General features: G+C 46.0%; 1 protein-coding gene across 2 annotated transcripts in view; it reads left to right on the forward strand.

Annotated features, from left to right (window-relative positions):
• Positions 1–19187, forward strand: part of SND1 (staphylococcal nuclease and tudor domain containing 1) — a 425720-nt gene that overhangs the window by 269602 nt on the left and 136931 nt on the right. For both annotated transcript variants that reach the window (XR_014066017.1, XM_081531207.1), the window contains exon 15: positions 1777–1918. Coding sequence is in view for 1 of the 2 variants with exons in the window: in XM_081531207.1 (XP_081387333.1) it covers positions 1777–1918 (142 nt within the window). In the remaining variant the exon portion in view is untranslated. The remainder of the gene's footprint in view (positions 1–1776; positions 1919–19187) is intronic.

Here is a 19187-nt window from a genome sequence, read left to right on the forward strand (position 1 = left end):
GTGCCTTCCTTCCCGTGGAGCATTTGTCTTGCTTGACTGTTCTGGACCTCAGCCAAGCGCCAGAAAAGCATCTTCCCACTGTATATGGATAGAAGAATGTGTGTCGTTTAAGTGTTCATTGGGGGAGTTCCCAACCCACTAAAGCTCATTGTTACCTTACCTTTTACCAATGTGCCCTTAGAAAAACACTGAGAATAGATGACTGTCTCTCCTTTTCTCCAAGAATCTGTTTAAAGAGAAGGATGACTCTCATTACTATAAATATTGCTTTCATCCCAGCCTACCTCATGGCTTCTGAATGAGAGAAGCCCCTTTGGCTGCTGTGAAGACTCTCAAATACTTGATGGCTTGTTAAATTTTCATTATCTAATGTGCATTAATTTAGGTACAATAGCTCTGTTGCTAGGAGCAGAGTTAGGAAGAAAGAGCTTGGCGAGTGCAAACGGCTTCTGTCGTCTGAGTTGGGCAAGTGTGCAAAGCTTGCTGTCCTCCGAGGGAGCTTGGGGCTCTGCTGGCCACGCTGCAAACCTCTGAAATTTATCCAGTGACTATTCCCCTAGCACATGCCACGTGATACCTGATGCTTGCTTACTCTGTCATCTGTTTAATTAGCTGGAGAGACTGAAAGGATTTGATGGCTCTCAGTTCCTCTGAAGCTGAGAGCTCTGAGGTTCAGAAGGTCCATGAGTTGGTACTCTTGAGGGTAGATGCTTGCACTTCGGGTTGATGCATGGGAAAAGTTTTTTTAAAACCCCTATAAAGTTTCACATGCTTTTATTGTTTCTGTAATTATTGGTGCTGACATGGTGTGGTATTTTCTGGTCCCCGTAGATCACATCCTGCTATTGCAGGTTTTCTGGGCTGGGAACAGGAGCCACATGCCCCAGTCCCTCCTCATCCCTGGAAAGACAGAGCAGAGATTGAAGTATTGGGTCCTCCCCACCGACCCCCCCAAAGGCTGTGCTCTCCTCCTTGTTAGGAAAACACAGCCTACTAAAGACTGACAATGAACTGTTTTGGGTTTCCTAGAAAAGGGATTTAGGGGCTGTGTCAGGACCTGGATGTTATTTTTTTTTAATTGAAAATTAAACGTTACATTAAACTTTGAAGATGGTAGGTGTTGGTCTTTTCCTTTAATTTTCTGTAGGAGGAAGAAGGGCTCTTTTTCCTGTCCTGTAAGAGTGAAATTCTCATTGCAAGCCACCATCCTAATTTCTTAAAAATTACTTATCTATTTTTGGCTGCACTGGGTCTTTGTTGCTGCGAGAGGACTTTCTCTAGTCGCAGTGAAGGATGGGCTACTCTTCATGGCAATGTGCGGGCTTCTCATGATGGTGGCTTCTCTTACTGCAGAGCACAGGCTCTAGGTACGCGTGCTTCAGTAGTTGCAGCACTTAGGCTCCTGAGCTTAGTTACTCTGCAGCACGTGGAATCTGCCTGGACCAGGGATGGAACTCCTGTCCCCTGCATTGTCAGGCAGATTCTTACCCACTGCGCCACCAGGGAAGTCTTTTATATCCACTGAATGCTTTAGTAATTGAACAGAGGAGAGAAGAGAGTCATTGACAATGCTCTAGAAGCTTTTGATTAACTCTGTTTCTCCTATGAATGTCACATGGGTTTCTTGTTTTTGTCATAGTTTCAGAAATGTCTGATATTCTAAGGTTATTTGCCCATCTTCCTGTGGTCTGTGAGACTTTTTGCCCCAGACCAGAGAGAAAGAAACATTTACCTTGATTACATTGTTTTTCTGATGGTTCTTCTTTTCTCCCTCAGGACACCCAAAAAGCAAAGCAGTTTCTGCCCTTCCTTCAGCGGGCAGGTCGTTCTGAAGCTGTGGTGGAGTATGTGTTCAGTGGTTCTCGTCTCAAGCTATATTTGCCAAAGGAAACTTGCCTTATCACCTTCTTGCTTGCGGGTAAGTCTTCTGTGTTATCTGGTGTTCTGAAAATTCTTCTTGGAGCTCAGAAGTCATCCCTGGAGGTCACATGCCCTCCTTCCCACTGGGTTTTCCGCAGGACTTGGAGCCCATGGGGGTGCTTCAATCTCTGATGGAGACATGAACGCAGAGCTCCTAGTTTGATCCTGGGTTACTGCAGACCCAGCACTGGTTCCATCCTGCTTCTCATTCCTGCCAACCGCAGGACGTGGGCACGTAGGACAGCATATGAGACACATATATGCTCACACCCTGAGTGAAGGGAATTCCAGACCTAAGACAGCATTCATCATGGAGTGAGTGTTCATAGCTAGCGTCTGCCATTTGGGCTAGACTGCCCTGCTGTGTTTGTGAACCATTTTTAAAGTCTTTATTGAATCCATTACAATATTAGTTCCATTTTATGTTTTGTTTGTTTGGCCAAGAGGCATGATGTGGGATCTTAGTTCTCTGACCAGGGATCAAACCTGCAGCCCCTGCATTGGAAGGCAGTCTTAACCACTGGACTGTCAGGAAAGTCCCAAGCCTTCCTCCTTTTCTTTGCTGACCAAATGTCCATCTTTCTTACCCTATCTTTTCTAATACTTCACAAGCCAGCAAGTCTATGTGTGAACCATCCTCTATGAGCAGTTTACATGTATGCATTCAAGGAGCAGATGGCTTCATTATTTCCCTGCTGGCAGGCAAGAAAATTATTTCCATCAGTACTTTGCAGAGGCTGTGGTCTTTGAGGAAGAGGGTCACCCCACACCTGTGCACACAAACTTTCGCTCACTCCCAAGGGACATATCCCATTGTGTTTACCTGCTGTGCGCTGCCTTCTCTGGGGCTATCCTGTTGCCTCAGCCCTACTTCTGTTGAATTCCTGAGTAGATTTACCACAGGGGAAGAGAACTGAGGGCCCCCTTTACCATTCTCTCCCACATTGCCTCAGCCTCCCTTTTGTTGAAGGCACTGATAGTGTCTTCCCCAATAAGGGTCTCCTACAGACCCCAGCTAAATGGATCGTTAGGTGTGATCAGTGACTCCCTGAGCACGTGGCCGTGAAGCTCACGGTTGCTGCTTGGCCCTCACGGCTCCTTGAGTCTCCTGCAACATTACTGATCGCCGCCTAGCTCTGCAGGCCTTCTGAAGGGGCCAGTGGATGTATGATACACAGCTCACGGGCAGCTCTAGAGAAGGAAGGCTGCAACAAAGCCACACCTCCCTGGAGGCCTGTGCTTTCGTGTCTGCACATGTGTGCTGTAAGTGAACGGAGGGGGAGGATGGCAGTGTGTGTGAGTCCTTTCATGGAGCCATTCATGTCCTTTTTATTAAGGTTCTCGTAGTGGAGGAGTTGCTTAGAAGTGAATTCTTGTTGTTACAGGGTTTGAGGTATAATATTCAACTCATTCTTTGCTCGCTGCCTGCAAAACAAAAGCATCCTTTTGACAGTGTTGAGCTTGATCCCAGAGGTGTGAAAGAGAAACAGCATTATTCTTTCCCGGAAACTTGGCCACAGATCTAGAGGGGAAAGAAAACACTGAGGTTCTGGCTTCCCAACCTAAAACCACCTGAATGGAGCTGGCCCAGGGCTTTAGACCTGTCTTGGCTGGAGTATTCCTGCAGAACCTTCTGGTCGTACCTTGCTGAGACACAGGCAGCCTGATCACTTGCCTTGGCGTCCCCCGGTTCTCCTGTGTACTTGGCATTCTCTAAGCTTAGCAATTCAAAAGGCATTGCTTGAGTTACCTTACATAGTGAAAGATAGATCACAGAAGCTAATACCTGATAAAAATATAAGCTTTTACATTTTTCTCCTGCCATCCTCTATGCAGTTGTGTTATGCATCTTCTGATTTCTTTAGAATCCTGGCAGGGATACAGAACATTGAAGAGTCATGAGAGAGAGGAGGCAGGGAGGCCTCGGTTTGAACCATGGCTCTGCTGTGTATGAGCAGAGGACTTCAGCGAGGTTTGTTGTTGTTGTTTTTCTTACTCTCTTCAAGCCTTGGTTTACACATTGGCTAACTGGAGAGCATTTCTTGCCTTTTAGGATTTTTGCGAGGGTTTAATGAGATGTGTAAACCTTCAGAGCAGGCCTTCTATAAAGTAGATCATCAATAAATGTTTCCTTCCTGCCCTCCTCACAAAGACTTAGTGAATTCTTAACCAGAGCTTTCCTTAACTCCGTGTGGAATGGCACAGTTGTGCACTGTGTGTATCTAGGAGACTCTAACTACCACATTAATTCAAATAAATCAAGAGAAGAAGCTGCCCCAGCTGCCTCCTGACTTACTGGCTTTCCTCTTTAAGTTTGGAGCAAGGAACTCTGCATCCTGGTAAGACACAGGCCTAGGTCTTGAGACCCTCTAGAGGAAAGACAGGCATGTGAACAAACTGTAGTGTTGGATGGAAGGCAAGAAAATAGAATTACTTACAAGACACAGAAGTAGCTAGCACAGAGGAGGGAATGGTTGGTTGGGTGGAGGTCAGGGATTGTATATCTGGGCTGTGTTTAAAAGGAGATATGAGTTTGCAGTGTTGTAAAGACAGGGTGAGAGGGGAGGAGAAGAAATATTCTAGGTAGAGGTACCAGCAGGTACAAAGATGTAGAGGTACAGTATATTCTGATGTGTCCAGGGAACTGTGAATCCTTTGGTAGAGTGTAGAGTGAAAAGTGGAGTGAGGCTGGAAATACAGAAGGAAGCTAGTCTTCCATGGAACATGCTGTGGACCCTCAGAGTTGTTTAAGGTATTAGAGGCATGACATGCTCACACTTGGTGTTAAGACAGTTTATCTTGGTAGATATGTTAGAATACGTGAAGCTGGAGGCTGGGAGAGTGGTTAAGAAGCAAGGGGGACAGAGGCCCAAAATCTGGTGATAGAGGAGAGGAAAGGTTAGAAGAGTTTTTAACAGGAAGACTTCCTCATTCAGGGAATGACTTGGGTTTTTGGGTCAAGGATGGGGGTGACATTGAATATAGGAGAGAAAGTAAACTGGCCCAGGGCTTGAGTTATTGGGCAGAGTTTGATGTCCACCAGCAAGGGCGACACTAAGAATAGGTTCTTGGAACTAGATAGTTGGTGGCCAAGGGATTAGATGGAGAATCCTGAGAGAGCAGTCTTCTGGAAGCCAAATGTTGGGTTTTACCTTAAAAGATCGAGTAGGTAAAAACTGTGAAATGATTTTATACTACTGATCGATTACTAAGTCACAGATTTTTTTTTTTTTAATCAGAGTTGATTCAGCTAACAGATTACAAACAATTGGGGAGTAAATGTGGGTAAGAAGAAACAGAATTTAAAATAGACGGCTCTTCATAACAGTCTAACATAATGGAAAAAGGAATGCAGAAAATTGAGTGCTAAAGGGTCAAGGGAACATTCTGAGGATGTCAGCATCTTGAGTACCTTTATAAAAACTGTAATTGTTAGGATCAGTGCAGAACATGACATGAATAGCTATTCAGTATACCTATTGTCTTCATAGTGCCAATTATAGAATGTAAAACTCAACAAAGTCTTCTTGGCTAGTAAGGACATAAAAAAGATGAAGTGAGAAGATACCGGGACCTTGAGAAGCACTGGTCTGAATTCTCAGGAGCAGGAACTCAGGATGCAAGTCGTTCATCCATCGGGCAGTGACCTAGTGGAAACAGAATGGATGAGATGGAGAACATGGCTGGAGATCCTAGAGAGAAGGGCCCCTCGGTTCTCTGAGACCAACCCCAAAGCTGAATGTGAGTGTAAACAGACATGATAATTGCACCTTCCAGCTGCTCACCTGGACAGTGGTCCACGTGACACAATTTGGTGGCTCTGCATGGAATGTCCCCTGCACGCAGTAAAAATTGCGTCTGCTAGAAATGACGTTATCGTTGTGATTCTCAAGGGGAAAGTCCAGATAATTGTTCAGTAGTCCCATATGTGCTGGTCTCATCACTCCCAGCCTCTTGGAGAGCCCTCTGGACTTTGAGGTGGGGTGGACACTTTCCATTTTCATGTGGCCTTTTTTGGGCAGACGGCCCCACAGCTTGATAGGGAGTGGCATTTGGCCCGAGCCAGCTGGCTTCTCTGTCACGGTTCCTGCACCCCTGTATGTGGAATGATTGCCTGGTCAGATGGGATAGCAGGTGGGGCTGGGCAGAGTCAGCTGTAGCTAACAGGTCAGCGCCTCCTGAGAGCATTTGCCCTTCAGTCCTCCCAGCACCTGGCTCAGGTTTGGCCGAGGAGCAGGTGACCTTACCGCCTCAGAACTGAGAGTGCTCAAGGTCCCCCGCCTACTGCGGAGGCCACCTCCTAGGAGCACTTATTTCAGTCTTCAAGGCAATCACGGGCAGCCCTTGTCCTGAGTTAACAAGGCCAACATTCCCCGGGCATTAAAAGCATCCTTTCTCCTCATCTAGCAGCATTTAGTGAGCTCCATACACTATCTTAGGGGTTCCCTTATAGCTCACTTGGTAAAGAATCCACCTGCAATGCAGGAGACCCCGGGTTGATTCCTGGGTGGGGAAGATCCCCTGGAGAAGGGATAGGCTACCCACTCCAGTATTCTTGGGCTTCCCTTGTGGCTCAGCTGGTAAAGAATCCACCTGCAATGCGGGAGGCCTGGGTTCAATCCCTGGTTGGGCAAGATCCCCTGAAGAAGGGAAAGGCTACCCACTGCAGTATTCTGGCCTGGAGAATTCCATGGACTGTATAGTCCATGGGGTCTCAGAGTCAGACACGACTGAGCGACTTTCACTTCACTTCACTTCACTTCATACACTATCTTCTCTTAGAACAAAAGCAGTCCGATGGTGGCGGTTTAGTCACTCAGTCTCGTGTCCAACTCTTGCAGCCCCATGGACTGTAGCGTGCCAGGCTCATCTGTCCATGGGATTTTTCCCAGGCAAGAACACTGGAGCAGGTTGCTGTTTCCTTCTCCAGATCTTCCCAACCCAGGGATTGAGCCCAGGTCTCCTACACTGCAGGCAGATTTGTCACTGAGCCACCTGGGAAACAAGTTTACCTTGTCTTTATTTTTAGTTCATTTTCACTTGTCCTGCGTGTCGCCTTTACTTAGTACCTTGTCTAAAGGGACACTGAGGCACATATTTGCAGATTGCTTGGCCCATGATTCACAGTTTTATTTCAGAGCACCAGTGGGCTCTGGAGTGTCTTATTGCTTCAATCTTTGTATGACAGTGCCTTATTTTGCATTACTTTCTTAGCTCTGGGCTGTCTGGGTCATGCTGAGGGCTCAATTCAGGAAGTTGTCCTGTTGGCTAAGCATAGCAGGTATCAAAGTGTCATTAAATCAAATGTCTGAATGAGAAGAGAGTAATAATTTGAAATTTCAGTGCAAAATATTCTGAGGAGTCTTAATATCATCAGATACATGGACTCTTGTAACTCAGCAGTCCTCAGCCTTTTCGGTATCAGGGTCCAGATTTGTGGAAGACAATTTTTCCATGGAAAGAGGGGAGGGGAGGGGAGGTGGTTTCAACATGATTAAGGCATATTACATTTATTGTGCATTTTCTTCCTATTGTTACTACATCAGCTCCACCTCAGATCATTAGGCATTAGATACCGGAAATTGGGGACCCCTGTATTTAACTCACTGGTCCCACCTCATTTGCATTTCCACGGTCTTAATGGTAGGGCAGCAATATGTCCAAGGAATTGTGGACCAGGACAGGTTTGGCTGTGTGGTGGGCAGTGGATGTCGGTCACCTGGTGTGGAACTCACAGGACAAACCATCTAGAATGCGGCAAGCCACCTGGCAGGGTTCCCACGTGGATCACAGCAGGCGACTTATAATTAACCAGTTACCTAGTCATATGAAACAAGACTAGAAAATGAGACTTTTCTTTGCCTGCCCTTTGGCATTTTTCAATTTTTTATTTTCTCTTTGATTACAAGTGTCCTCTTGAAACTGCCTCCCTTGTCATGAGGCAAGGAGGAGAGCTTCTAGAAGTCTGGGGTTTGATAAATGATGGTATGTATGTGCCCCATGAGCTAAAGGGTTGGCTGTGTGTCCTTCCACCTTGAATGCCTTTGAACAAAGTACCACATTTCCTTCTCTCTGTAACATCTCTTCTCCAGTCAATCCTAATAGAAATATCAACTGCCTGTTTCAACAGAGCCAGAACTTTAATGAGAGAGGAGAGGGAAGGTGAACAGGAATATCGTCCTCATCTCCTGGCCCCAGGAATGGTGGATCCCCATTGATTACCAGTGCCTAACCAAATTACACAATTAACGCCAGTGTATGTTTAAGTGAGAAATCCCATTCTGCTATCACAGAGGTGCTAATGAATCAGGCTGTTATTGTAGTTGTGTTTGCTAGGCTTCTATCCTTAATTAAGCAATTACAGGGTCTGCCGATACTTATGAATTCTTTTCAGATACTTTAATTGAATTGCAACTTAATGGATATTTGTAAAGTGGGGTAGTCTTTCTCTTGGGACTTGCCCATTTGGTTCTGTCTCCTCCGCCTACTTGTTTCCAGTTGGGTCCCATTTCAGGAAATGGGCAACTGGGCATGAGACTTTTCTAGGGCTGTTCTAGTTCTTCACTTTTAAAGATATTATTGTGAATTATATGGATTATGTTGGTATCAGAAGGTCCTCAAGGGTCACTTGTAGGAATTAGCACAATAAACAGGTTTAGGGAAACTTTCTTAATGAGGCCAAGATTTTTAATACAAGTCCACTAAAAGAAAGGCATTCTCTGATAGGTTGTGGCTGATACTTAAATTAATCAGATAATTTCTGCCTTCTTGAATGCCTTGTAGTCTTAATAGTTGAGAGAGCCATGTGAGAAACTGCAACAGGGAAAAACAAAATGTGAAGAGTATAGGTGGCATGCGAGTGCAGAGGAAAGAACAATTAATTGAATGGGAAAGACTTCCCAAGGGAGATGGCATTTGAGTGTCCAAGAGGATCTGGGACTTTTTTTTTTTTTACCTTTTTGGCCAGCTGTGTGCGATTCATTTAGGCAAAACAACTTTGCCTGTATTAGTTCTCAGGAAGAGTCACCTAAAGAAATGAATGGATTCATCCACCGTTTTTCCCTCTGCTTTTGTCTGGGTGTATAAATCTCCTTCTCAGCCTTAGAACGTTCAGAGCTCTGCCCTCAGGTCCCCATCTCTGCAGTCAAACCATCACCCATGATCACGTGGATGGAAGTGCAAGCCTACGATTACCGCCTGATTATCTTCCATCTTTAGATTGTGAATCATCCCCAGAATGAGCCTCCTCATGCTTGTGGGTCATTCAGTCACATGGCTATTTAATAATTTTTTTATAGCTACTGGGCACTTTGCTAGGAGTATTGAAATGTGTAAGATAAGGTTCCAGCCTTTAAGTAAAGTATTTGTATCTACCGAGGTACAAGATACATATACATGAAGAGAAATGTATTTGTAAGAAGTACAAGGGTAGGAGGAGCAACCCTTACCCTTTTATAAAATTATTCTTCTTCTGTGAGCGTGTCAAAAGGCTTAAGACAGTCCTGATTCATAGCCCAGAAATATGGGATCCAGGAAGGCAGCGAGCTTAGAGCTGGCTCAACCATGTCAGTGTGGGCCTGAAGTCCGATGTTCCATCTGAGGAACACGATTTTAGGATGGTCATCAGCAAACTGAAAAGGGTCAGGAGAGAGTGACCTGGGAAGTAATACCTTGGGAGGCCAGTACCTGAGGACTGGTAGAGACATCAAAGGAGGTATTTGGGACACAGCAGAGTGGTCTCTGGGTTAAAGAGGCAAGGATTCAATTTTTTTCAGTAATCATTTCAAATTTTTTTTTTAACTGAGACATAGTAATAAATAAAGGGGTTCCCAGGTGGCACAGTGGTAAAGAATCTGCCTGCCAGTGCAGGGTATGCAAGAGACATGGGTTTGATCCCTTAGTGGGAAAAATCCCCTGGAGGAGGGCATGGCAACCCACTCCAGTATTCTTGCCTGGAGGATTCCCTGGACAGAGGAGCCTGGTGGGCTACAATCCATGGGGTCTCAGAGACGGGCACAACTGAGCACATAGCACAGTATTAAATAAAGACATCAATAAAAATAACACTTGTTCAGCATGATTTAATGGTAGCCACAGACCTTGGAGCTAGAACACGTAAAGATGCATTCTTGCTCTCCGGCTTCCTAGTTAATTATTTCCATCAGACCAGCCTGCTTGTCTTGGTGTGATGCTGGGACCTAGAGGTGCGGGGAGCAGCAGGGCACGTGTGGCAGCTCCCAGCCAGTCAGGCCAGAGACTTCAGCAGCTGAGGGAGAGAGGGTCCTAGGGGTGGCCCTGCCTTCTGGGGAGTCAGTCTGAGGGGTGCTGCAGCCTCCCGTTTAGGATGTTCTACCCTCACCATCAGTTGGGTTTCCTGTGCCAAGGAAAGAAAGATGTGGATTTTTATCTGTTTATCCTGGATAAGCCCATTGGTTGCCTCTGGGTGGGTAGGTCAAAGGTAAGTGAAAACAACCCTTACTTCCTCAGTAACCCTTAATTCTGCCTTTTAATGTCACCTTTTCCTCTTGCTGCCTTGAGATCTTATGTCTATGAGAGAAGGGGAGAATGTCCTGCAGAGGCATCAGGCTATCCCTGCAGAGCTAATGAGAGCCAGTAGAGTGGGACAAAAGGGTCAGACCTGTGAGTTTTCCCCCAAGGGTTCCTTTTCCATTCCTTCTCCTCGCCTCCTACTGGAAGGTTCTTTCTGAATCTGTTGAAGCTTATTTCGGCTGCCTTCCACCTGGTGGGCACAGGGGGAGGGAATGGGAAGCTCACAGAACTCTGGTGGCTGTTTTTTGCTGGAGTCTGTCCAACACCAGCTCCTGTCTCTGGTTGTGCCCAGATGCCTTGGTTCTAATCCCGTTCTTGCGGTGTCCCCAGAAAAATAAATCTCAGTGTGAATATTTCACTGCCATCTTCCTAGCCTGTTGGCATTTTCCACCAGCCCTATGGTAGTGATGGTGGCCAGCAGCAGTGCCCAGGACTGGGCTGCCCACCACTCTCCCCGCCCTGAGAGGGAGAGGTCTCTATTTGGCCAGCCTAAGAGTAGGAAATGGCAGGACCTTGGATGCAGGAGAGGGAGTGTAAATGGTGTGGTAATTTGAAATTAAAGGGAAATGCATAGAAATCTGGTAATGGGCAGCCCTGGGGTGAACAGTGCTCACTGTGCCTGTAAGACTTAATCTTGGTTGCTATGGGAACCACCTCTCACATCCCCGTTTCAGACGGAGATATGACTGGATTTTTAAAAAGCAGAAAAGTTCTTCATCATGGAAAAGTGTCTTTGCCCCCAAGCCCCAGGTCTCTGCACACCTTGGGTTCCTTCCAGAAAGTTCTCCTGAGGCTTCCCACACTAATGGACTGGATTCGCCAGAGCCCGTGCCTGGCCCTTTATGTAACAGCACTGACGGGGGCATTAAAACACGTGGTGTCCAGTGTGGGCAGCCAGCCCATGCACACTCTCCTGGTGCCCCTGGAGGGGTGCCATGGGTTTCTGCTGAGGGACAGGATAGGACCACTGGCCACATCGTAAGGGGCTGTGAGGAACCCGGGGAGCTGTGCCTGGTCTCAGTGCCATGGGGTCGGTCCCAGAACCTGGTGTAGGGCTGCCAGGCTCAGACCTTGTAGGAGCAAGAACAATCCACAGAAGTTCCTTTCATATTCAGAAGACATCTGAGACTCAACTGCATTCTCAGTCATGGTTTTTCATCATTAGCGCTTTTCCCCATTTATTTAAACTACCCGCTTAATCCAGGTCTGGTAAGTTTTCAGCTTCTTTTAAACCATCCTTTGCCTATGATAAAAATGCATGAGCTCTACATCTGTCGTCAGTGACCTTTGGTTTCTAGACCTACAGCTCCCCGCAAGTTGACTTCTGGGCTTCTAAGTGGGCTTTGTGGAAACTTTCTAAGTTTTTCAGATTCCCTGTAGTTTTCCTTTATTATACTCACGCTTTACAATAACAGTCCTGAATAAACCCTAGTAACTCCCATGCTTACCTTCACTGTATGTAGGAAGATATTTAAATGGACTGGTTCGTCTACGGTGGGTGGAGAAGTTCCCATTTCGCTGCCCTGGTGTGCCTCCTTTTCCTGAGCTTGTACATCTGCTAGTGATTTTTCTAGGGTTAATTTGGGTGTTTTTATTTTTAAATTGGAACATGGTGTCTGTCTCTTCTCTGTGTGTGTTTTGGATGCGGCCCCTGTGCTAGGCATGCGGTTATTAACTCCACTGATACACCAGTTCGCTCATTAGCATTTGCATTTTAAATTACAAGCTAGAGCAGACGACATTTATGCTATATTTGTACCTCTGCCTTCTTCATGAATGATGTCGTATGTGCAGAGACTGCAGAAATAACTCCTCTGGGGCTCTGAGATATTTTAGTCTCTTCTTCAACAAACTATTTCTTCTTTACTCTTGATTCTCATTGTTTGATAGCGAATTGTTAAGTTCTTTTCCGAGTTTAGCCTTATTCGTGAGTGCTGCTGATTACGATATGCTGATGATAGCCTCACTCTTCATATCAAAATAGGCCTGCTTCGTGGAGTGGCCTCTTTCCTCTCACATGATGGTCCTGGGGAGCAGGCTGCTTTGACTAGAGAGGAGGGAGTTTCTTCCCCACGGTTGGGTGGGTGGGAAGACATGGTAACAGATATTTGTTCTTGCTCGTATTCAGGCTCACACCCCTCTTTTTCTATCATTGATCAGGCAGAGGTGATTTTTTTAACACCTGTTACTGTTTGGCGCTCCAAGGAGAAAGAGAGGAGGGTGAGAATACATGCCTTCAAGGAGCTTCTTTTTGCCAAGAAACGTTGATATTGCACTACAGAGCAGCGTGTACTTAGATGCCAGGAGTTATGTTCTCTTCAGGGAACGGTTTCTCTTGGCAGATGGAAATGTTAGCACCTAGATCACAAGATCCGAGTCAGAAGTGCCCAGATATGGATCGGGGACCTGGGAGGGGAGCGTCTGAGGCTCAGGTGTGCCCAGTTCTGCCCCAGCCAAGCCTTGGCTGGCTTCTGACGGCAGACTGCGGGCAGGAAGCAAAGCCCTGATAGATAGCTATGCACTCACGTCATCCTGCTTCCCCTTTGTGATGACAAGTTTCTGTTCTCTGAAGGTCTATCACAGGGACCCTTCCTCTTGGTGAGTTCTGCTTTTAAAACACATCATGAAAAATCCAAGAAAGTCACACTGGTGCATTCCAGATAATACATACAGAGGTAGGTAACAGTTCTTTAGCAGTTTTGTCTTTCCCATCAACTCTTCTTTCAAAAGAAGTTTTAAAAAGGTTGCAAGGTTGATGGGCATGACAGAGTTGATGAAGAACTATTACCTCCCTCTGCATTGCTTTACCCCCATGAGGATGGTTTGTGTTTTGTGTTTGGCATACTGCTACAATGTCCTTTAGTGGCTGCACTGTGCTCTGGGCTCCAAACATGGCCCTTTGAGCCTGAGTGGTTTCCCCTTGCCTCCATAGTCTCCGGCTTCTTTTGATGACTGTGTCTGTTACCTACAATGTTGTTCTCCAGAAGCTAAGTCTGATAAGGCAAGGGTAGATAAAGTGGAGGAGATGAGCAGGCCCCTGGAGGCTTCGGAGTGGTGAGCAGAGCAGGAGATCCAGTGGCTGGGACACAGTGGGTCAGATGAAGGTTCTGTGGGGTTGTATGGTGGCAGGCATCTCCATGGTACTCGGAGTGTTCAGAAGTCTTGTGTGTAAATGCTTCATGAGGATGCTGATGGAAACAGTGGAAACAAACAGCTCAACTGAAGACCCAAAGAGTCCCACAGACTCTCAGGGTAACACCTGTTAATCAGGGGAAGGCCTGCCTACTGCTGCGGCTCCAGAGGAGGGGAGACAGGTTGACTGCTTGCACTCCCCTAGCTGCTGAGCCATCCCGCCCTCTCATGGTTCCCTGCACCTTCCTCCAATCTGTCGCTGGGTTTTGACAGAGACCTTGAATTAAGTGGGTTAGGAACAAACTGCTTGAATGCACTTGTGCAGGTAGCTTCTCTCACCAGCTATCTGAAGTGCTTTTGGAAATACACGGGAGTCCTTTGTAAGCTGCTTTATAAGCTGTGAAGTCCATTGTTGCCGCGCTCCACAGCCAGCGAATCTCTAACCTAAGTAAGGTGGACTTGGCCCCCTGCCAGGGCTAGGGATTGGCACCGTCAGCAGCAGCAGCACCACCCACCAGAGTCACCAGCAGCTGTCGCAGGTTGGAGGATTTGCAGAAATTGAGATGGCTGTTCCCGGTTATTGGCACTTGCCCGGTGATGAATGACCGCGTCTGTGCGCAGCGGCTCTGTGTGCTTTCCTTCGGCCTTTTCTTCTCAGCCCCCGATTGTGGCGCCCGCTCAATGGCCCCGTTGTGGAGGAGGGCGCTGAATGGAGCGCCGAGTGGCCTGCCTCTCCCTCCATCCCCTCCCTCCATTGGCCTGAACCGAGCCAGTAAGAATAGCTCTTTGATCCCCTGAACTGGTTCTTGGGGCAGGAATTTTCGTGGCACATAGTGCAGATGCCAAGGGGCTAAGAAGCCAAACTCCAGAGGCCAGAGAAATGAACTTCACCCGAAAGAGGGCCACGTGATCCCAACTTCCATTACTGTGGGGTCCTTTGGCCTTAACCCACACATTTACACCAGAGTGGCCAGAGAGGGAAGACAAAGATCAGAAAAGGTCTATCTTGATAAAGTCATTCATGGGTAGCATGTTTATTTCTGATATGATTGCCCCAAGAGTGAAATTTTTAGGGGTTCGCACCACTTTTGTATAACTTCTTATCCCACAGTCATGCATATTCATGTATGCATATGCTGCAACTGGGGTTACAGTGCCATCTCCTTAGAGATTAAACTGCAAAGAAAACTGGCATGAATGACCTCTTTTAAGAGACTTGCACCCTCCCAACTCTAAGCTCTACTATGGTTCTCTCATGTTACCTTTTAATTTTCTCTACTTGCCACTCTGAAATTTTCTAGTTTATTTACTCTTTTGTTTTTTGGGTCCTTTTTTCTTTTCTTTTCTTTTTTTGGTGACTCTATCACCAAGATGTAAGATGTTGGAAGGACAGGGACCTAGTCTCATCACTGCAGAACCTCTGTAAGTAGAGCCCAGACAGTGTGTGATTCGAAGTCCGCATTCACTGGACAGTTCTTGGGTGAATGAGTGCACACTAGTTCTGGACTAGCACTTAGTTTATCTGGGAATTCTGAAAACAAAGCAACAACACTGTGACCCTGGAGAATGAGTGCTGGAGCCACAGCAGCATCAAAATGAAAAACAGTACCAAACTGGGTGCCTGTCTAGAGAACTGAATTAATGCTTATAATTGCCCCCAAAGTGCCATAACTTTTCTGGGCCTTGGACTTTTTCAAAGAGACGGGATCAGATTAGGTTTCTCTAGGGTTCATTAGAGATTTGAATCTCTAATAATAATAATAGCCTTAATGGGTATTGTTTATTGTTTAGTCGCCAAGTCATTTCCAGTTCTTTTCTGACCCCGTGAACTGTAGCCTGCCAGGCTTCTCTGTTCATGGGATTTCCCAGGCAAGAATACTGGAATGGATTTCCAGTTCCTTCTCCAGGGGATCTTCCTGACTGAGGGATCAAACCCACGTCTCCTGCATTGGAAGGTGAATTCTTTATCACTGAGCCACCTGGGAAGCCCTTAATGAGTATTGTACACTGTGAATTAACTCAATCCTTACCGTAGTATGGGCTTCCTTGATAGCTCAGTTGGTAAAGAATCCACCTACAATACAGGAGACCTCAGTTCGATTCCTAGGTCGGGAAGATCCACTGGAGAAGGGATAGGCTACCCACTCCTGTATTCTTGGGCTTCCCTTGTGGCTCAGCTGGTAAAGAATCTGCCTGCAATGCCGGAGACCTGGATTCGATCCCTGGGTTGGGTAGATCCCCTAGAGAAGGGCAAGGCTACCCACTCCAGTATTCTGGTTTGGAGAATTCCATGGACTGTAGAGAGTTGTACATGACTGAGCTACTGTCATTCACTTGACCATAGTATTAGGTGGATACCATTACAACCCCCATTTCATAGATGAGAAAACTGAAGCCTGGGAATGTTAATTTGGTAAATAAAGAGCAGAACACATTTTTTGTCCATATCATATGTACTGTCAGTTAGAGTGCGGCACCCAACTTGACACTGAATGTACTGACGGTCTTAGCTCTTGTGTTTCTCCAGTCTTCCATCCTTTTATGTCATCTGCCTGCACTCTCTTGCTGGCTGGGAATCAACCAGATGCTGTCTTTCTTTGGGGATGACCGAAAGCAAAGCTTAAGAAGGGGATGGTGGTGGCATGTTCGGTAAATGCAGGAGCTGTGGGTATGAGATCTTGGTTGATGTATTAGAGTCTGGGTTTGTTTCTCGGCCCTACTGGTGTCACCAGTAAGAACACATCTAAACCCAGAGCCTGGCTAGGACATGTGATTGGGGATGAGAGAGCAGGTCAGACCTGTGGGATAGGTTTATGAGCAGGGGCATTTATGGACAAATTAAACTTTAGCCCTGAGTAAGCAAAGTCCTAAGCCAGTTATTACTGCTCTGGCACTTCTAATGGGCCCTGTGCAACCCTTATAAATTATTCAGCTGCTTTATTAATAAAAGGCCAAGCAACTTGCCCGGTCCTGACGATACTTAAGTAGAGCTCAGAGAGAACAGGTTAGAGGGGCAGCAGTACTTACCCACCTCCAAGGAACCCACCTTTCTTATTTGGAGATGAAAGGGTTAAACTCACTAACTCCTGTAGCAAAGTTTTGACAGATAAAGCATAAAATTGGTGTTGAAATGTTAATATTGGAGATAGACAAAGGGCTTTCCTCTGAGGAGGTGCCTGCCAAAGTTCCCTGGACTGCTGCATCTGATTCACGTTTCAGAGTGTCTTGATTCTGGCGACTAAATGTCCCAGGATATCTAGCACTTAAGCATCAGAAGTTGTTGGGTTTTTCTTTAATAATTCTCATAATATTTTGTTTTGTTATAATTTCAGATTTATAGAAATGTTACCAGTTCTGCAAAGATCTTTTCCTTTTCCTTTGTTGAATCGTTGACATATTGCCCCATTTGCTGTAAATGTAGTCTTAGAATCAGGAAATTTGCCATGTTGCTCCTCACATCTATAAATGATGTAAAATAACTTTTTCCATCTCATACAGGATATACTGTAAAATACTTTTTTATCTTACGTGAGCACTGAACTTGTTCCCTGACAGCAACTGTGATACTGCCCCAGTTTGGAAGGTGGTCTCCAACAACTGTATGTACATCCTGGCTTTTCAAGGAATCCCCTGCTTTCAAGTGCTCCGTTTAAAATTTGGGCCAGGCATCAAGCTGGTGCATCTTTTTAGTTCAAAAGATATCATTATAATAGCTTTGGGGGGCTCTTTGGCCTCAGATTTCTCCAGAGGTTAGGGATCCCGGAAGTAGCATTTGGGGAGGTGGTCTCTAGCCCAGTCTGGATGCCCCTGGGAAGGTGCCCATCCCAGCAGGTCTACCATGTTTGTTCTCTGAGCCCCTGGGAATGATCAGGGCTTTCTAATCTTTCTTCATTTCAGATTTCAGTTTACAATGGATCTGAGTAAAACGAAGTGACTCATTCATACACACATCCAAGAGTGTTTGGGTTCTGTTTTCTTAAAAGTGTTATGAGAGTATCAGTGATTTCCTAAGGAACCCTACATTTATCTGGACTCTGATCTGCTGCAGGGCACTATGGAAAAAAGACTCAAGGCAGAGGCTTCCCATCATGCCCTGTAAATGCCTGACACTCCTGTTCAAGGGCCTGACGTCTTGTCTCATGGTGCACAGCACAGAATTTCCAAAGAGAGACTCTTTTTTTTTTCAGCTTTGCGCATTCTTGTCACCCTATTTGCTCTTCTGCACCCACTTCCACTATTATGCCTTCGTGACTTTTCATGAAAATGAATAATACTGTGTTGGTATTTGTGCTTGCCCTCACTGTCTCTTTCCCCTTCACTAGACTATATTTTCATCTGTTGGTGAATGGCCTTGATTTTCTAACAGCAAGAATTGTCCCAATAATCTTACCACCATTATTAGCATTTGTACCTAGTGAAGCACTTTGTCCGCATTGCTTTCTATGATCCTGTAGAGGACTTGATGAGACTGTTACCTTTTAGTACAGCATGAAGTATTCAGTTTAGTAAAGTTGGACTTGGAGGCCTAATTCTAGGGGCATAAAATGGATGAAAGATGAGTTAGAGATATTTTAAAGAACAGTTGATGATAGATCACTGGACAAGGAATGGGAAGACCTTGTCTCTCCTCCAGACCCTAGTGCCGCCTCTCTGACCTTTGACAGGCTCACTCAGGTGTCTGTCCTCACTTCTGTGACTCCCCTTGTTTGGACACTTGTGGGCGCTACCCCCTGATTGTTAACTCCGGACTATGGTCCCTGCTTATGTGGCCTTGGATTATGTTCAGTGAGAGCTGATGTTCTTTCTAGCCCTAAAATGCCATGACCTTATGAACTCTCCCCACTGTTCAGTAAGTTGAGTTGATTGGATTTTCGCCCTGACATGAATGTGGTCTGTATGAGGAGGCAGTGACAGCTTAGTAGACATCCAGTGTCTTCCCTCACTTCATCAGATAAACACTCTAATTGGATGGCAGGACCCAGTTTTAAAGTATCCTCTGCTTAAAGGTAAGCTAGCCAAGGGCTAATGCTAATCAATCTAGATCTTAGAGGAGTAATTAGGGCCCTAATGAGACGAGGACCACGTGCATCTAGGATGGCTCCAAGGAAGCCGAGAAGCTGCCTTGGACTTCCTTGGGGTAGGCTGCTTCTTAAGGGCACACCCTTTGCTCAAATTTCTCCCATGTGTTCATGTAGGACCTGGGCCTGTCAGTGGCCCAACTGTCTTAAGTTCCTAGGTCGGTGGGATTCGAGATTTCTTGTGCTAAGCATTGGCTCACACGGGGTTTGTTTTTCTTCACGTGCCCACTTTTTAAAGCTACAGGTTTAAACACATAAGCTGAGAAATACATAAGTTTCAAATAGTGTTGGAATGCTGGTTCGCCCACTTCACACATGCGGTATATTAAGGGTTCACCTTTAGCAGCAGCCCAATTAGTGACTGCCGATACTGCTGAAGTACGTCAATGTGGGATTGTTAACTGTTGCTATGAGAACCGTCACTTTTGCACTTCCTGACTCATTTTACACTGAACAATGCAAATGTGCAGAGATCTGAAGGGAAGGGCTGATAGGATGGGGAACTGG

This window comes from Giraffa tippelskirchi, chromosome 10 (genome assembly GCF_054371585.1).
Source record: "Giraffa tippelskirchi isolate mGirTip1 chromosome 10, T2T-mGirTip1v1.2.pri, whole genome shotgun sequence".
In the NCBI taxonomy this organism is placed as follows: Eukaryota; Metazoa; Chordata; class Mammalia; order Artiodactyla; family Giraffidae; genus Giraffa; species Giraffa tippelskirchi.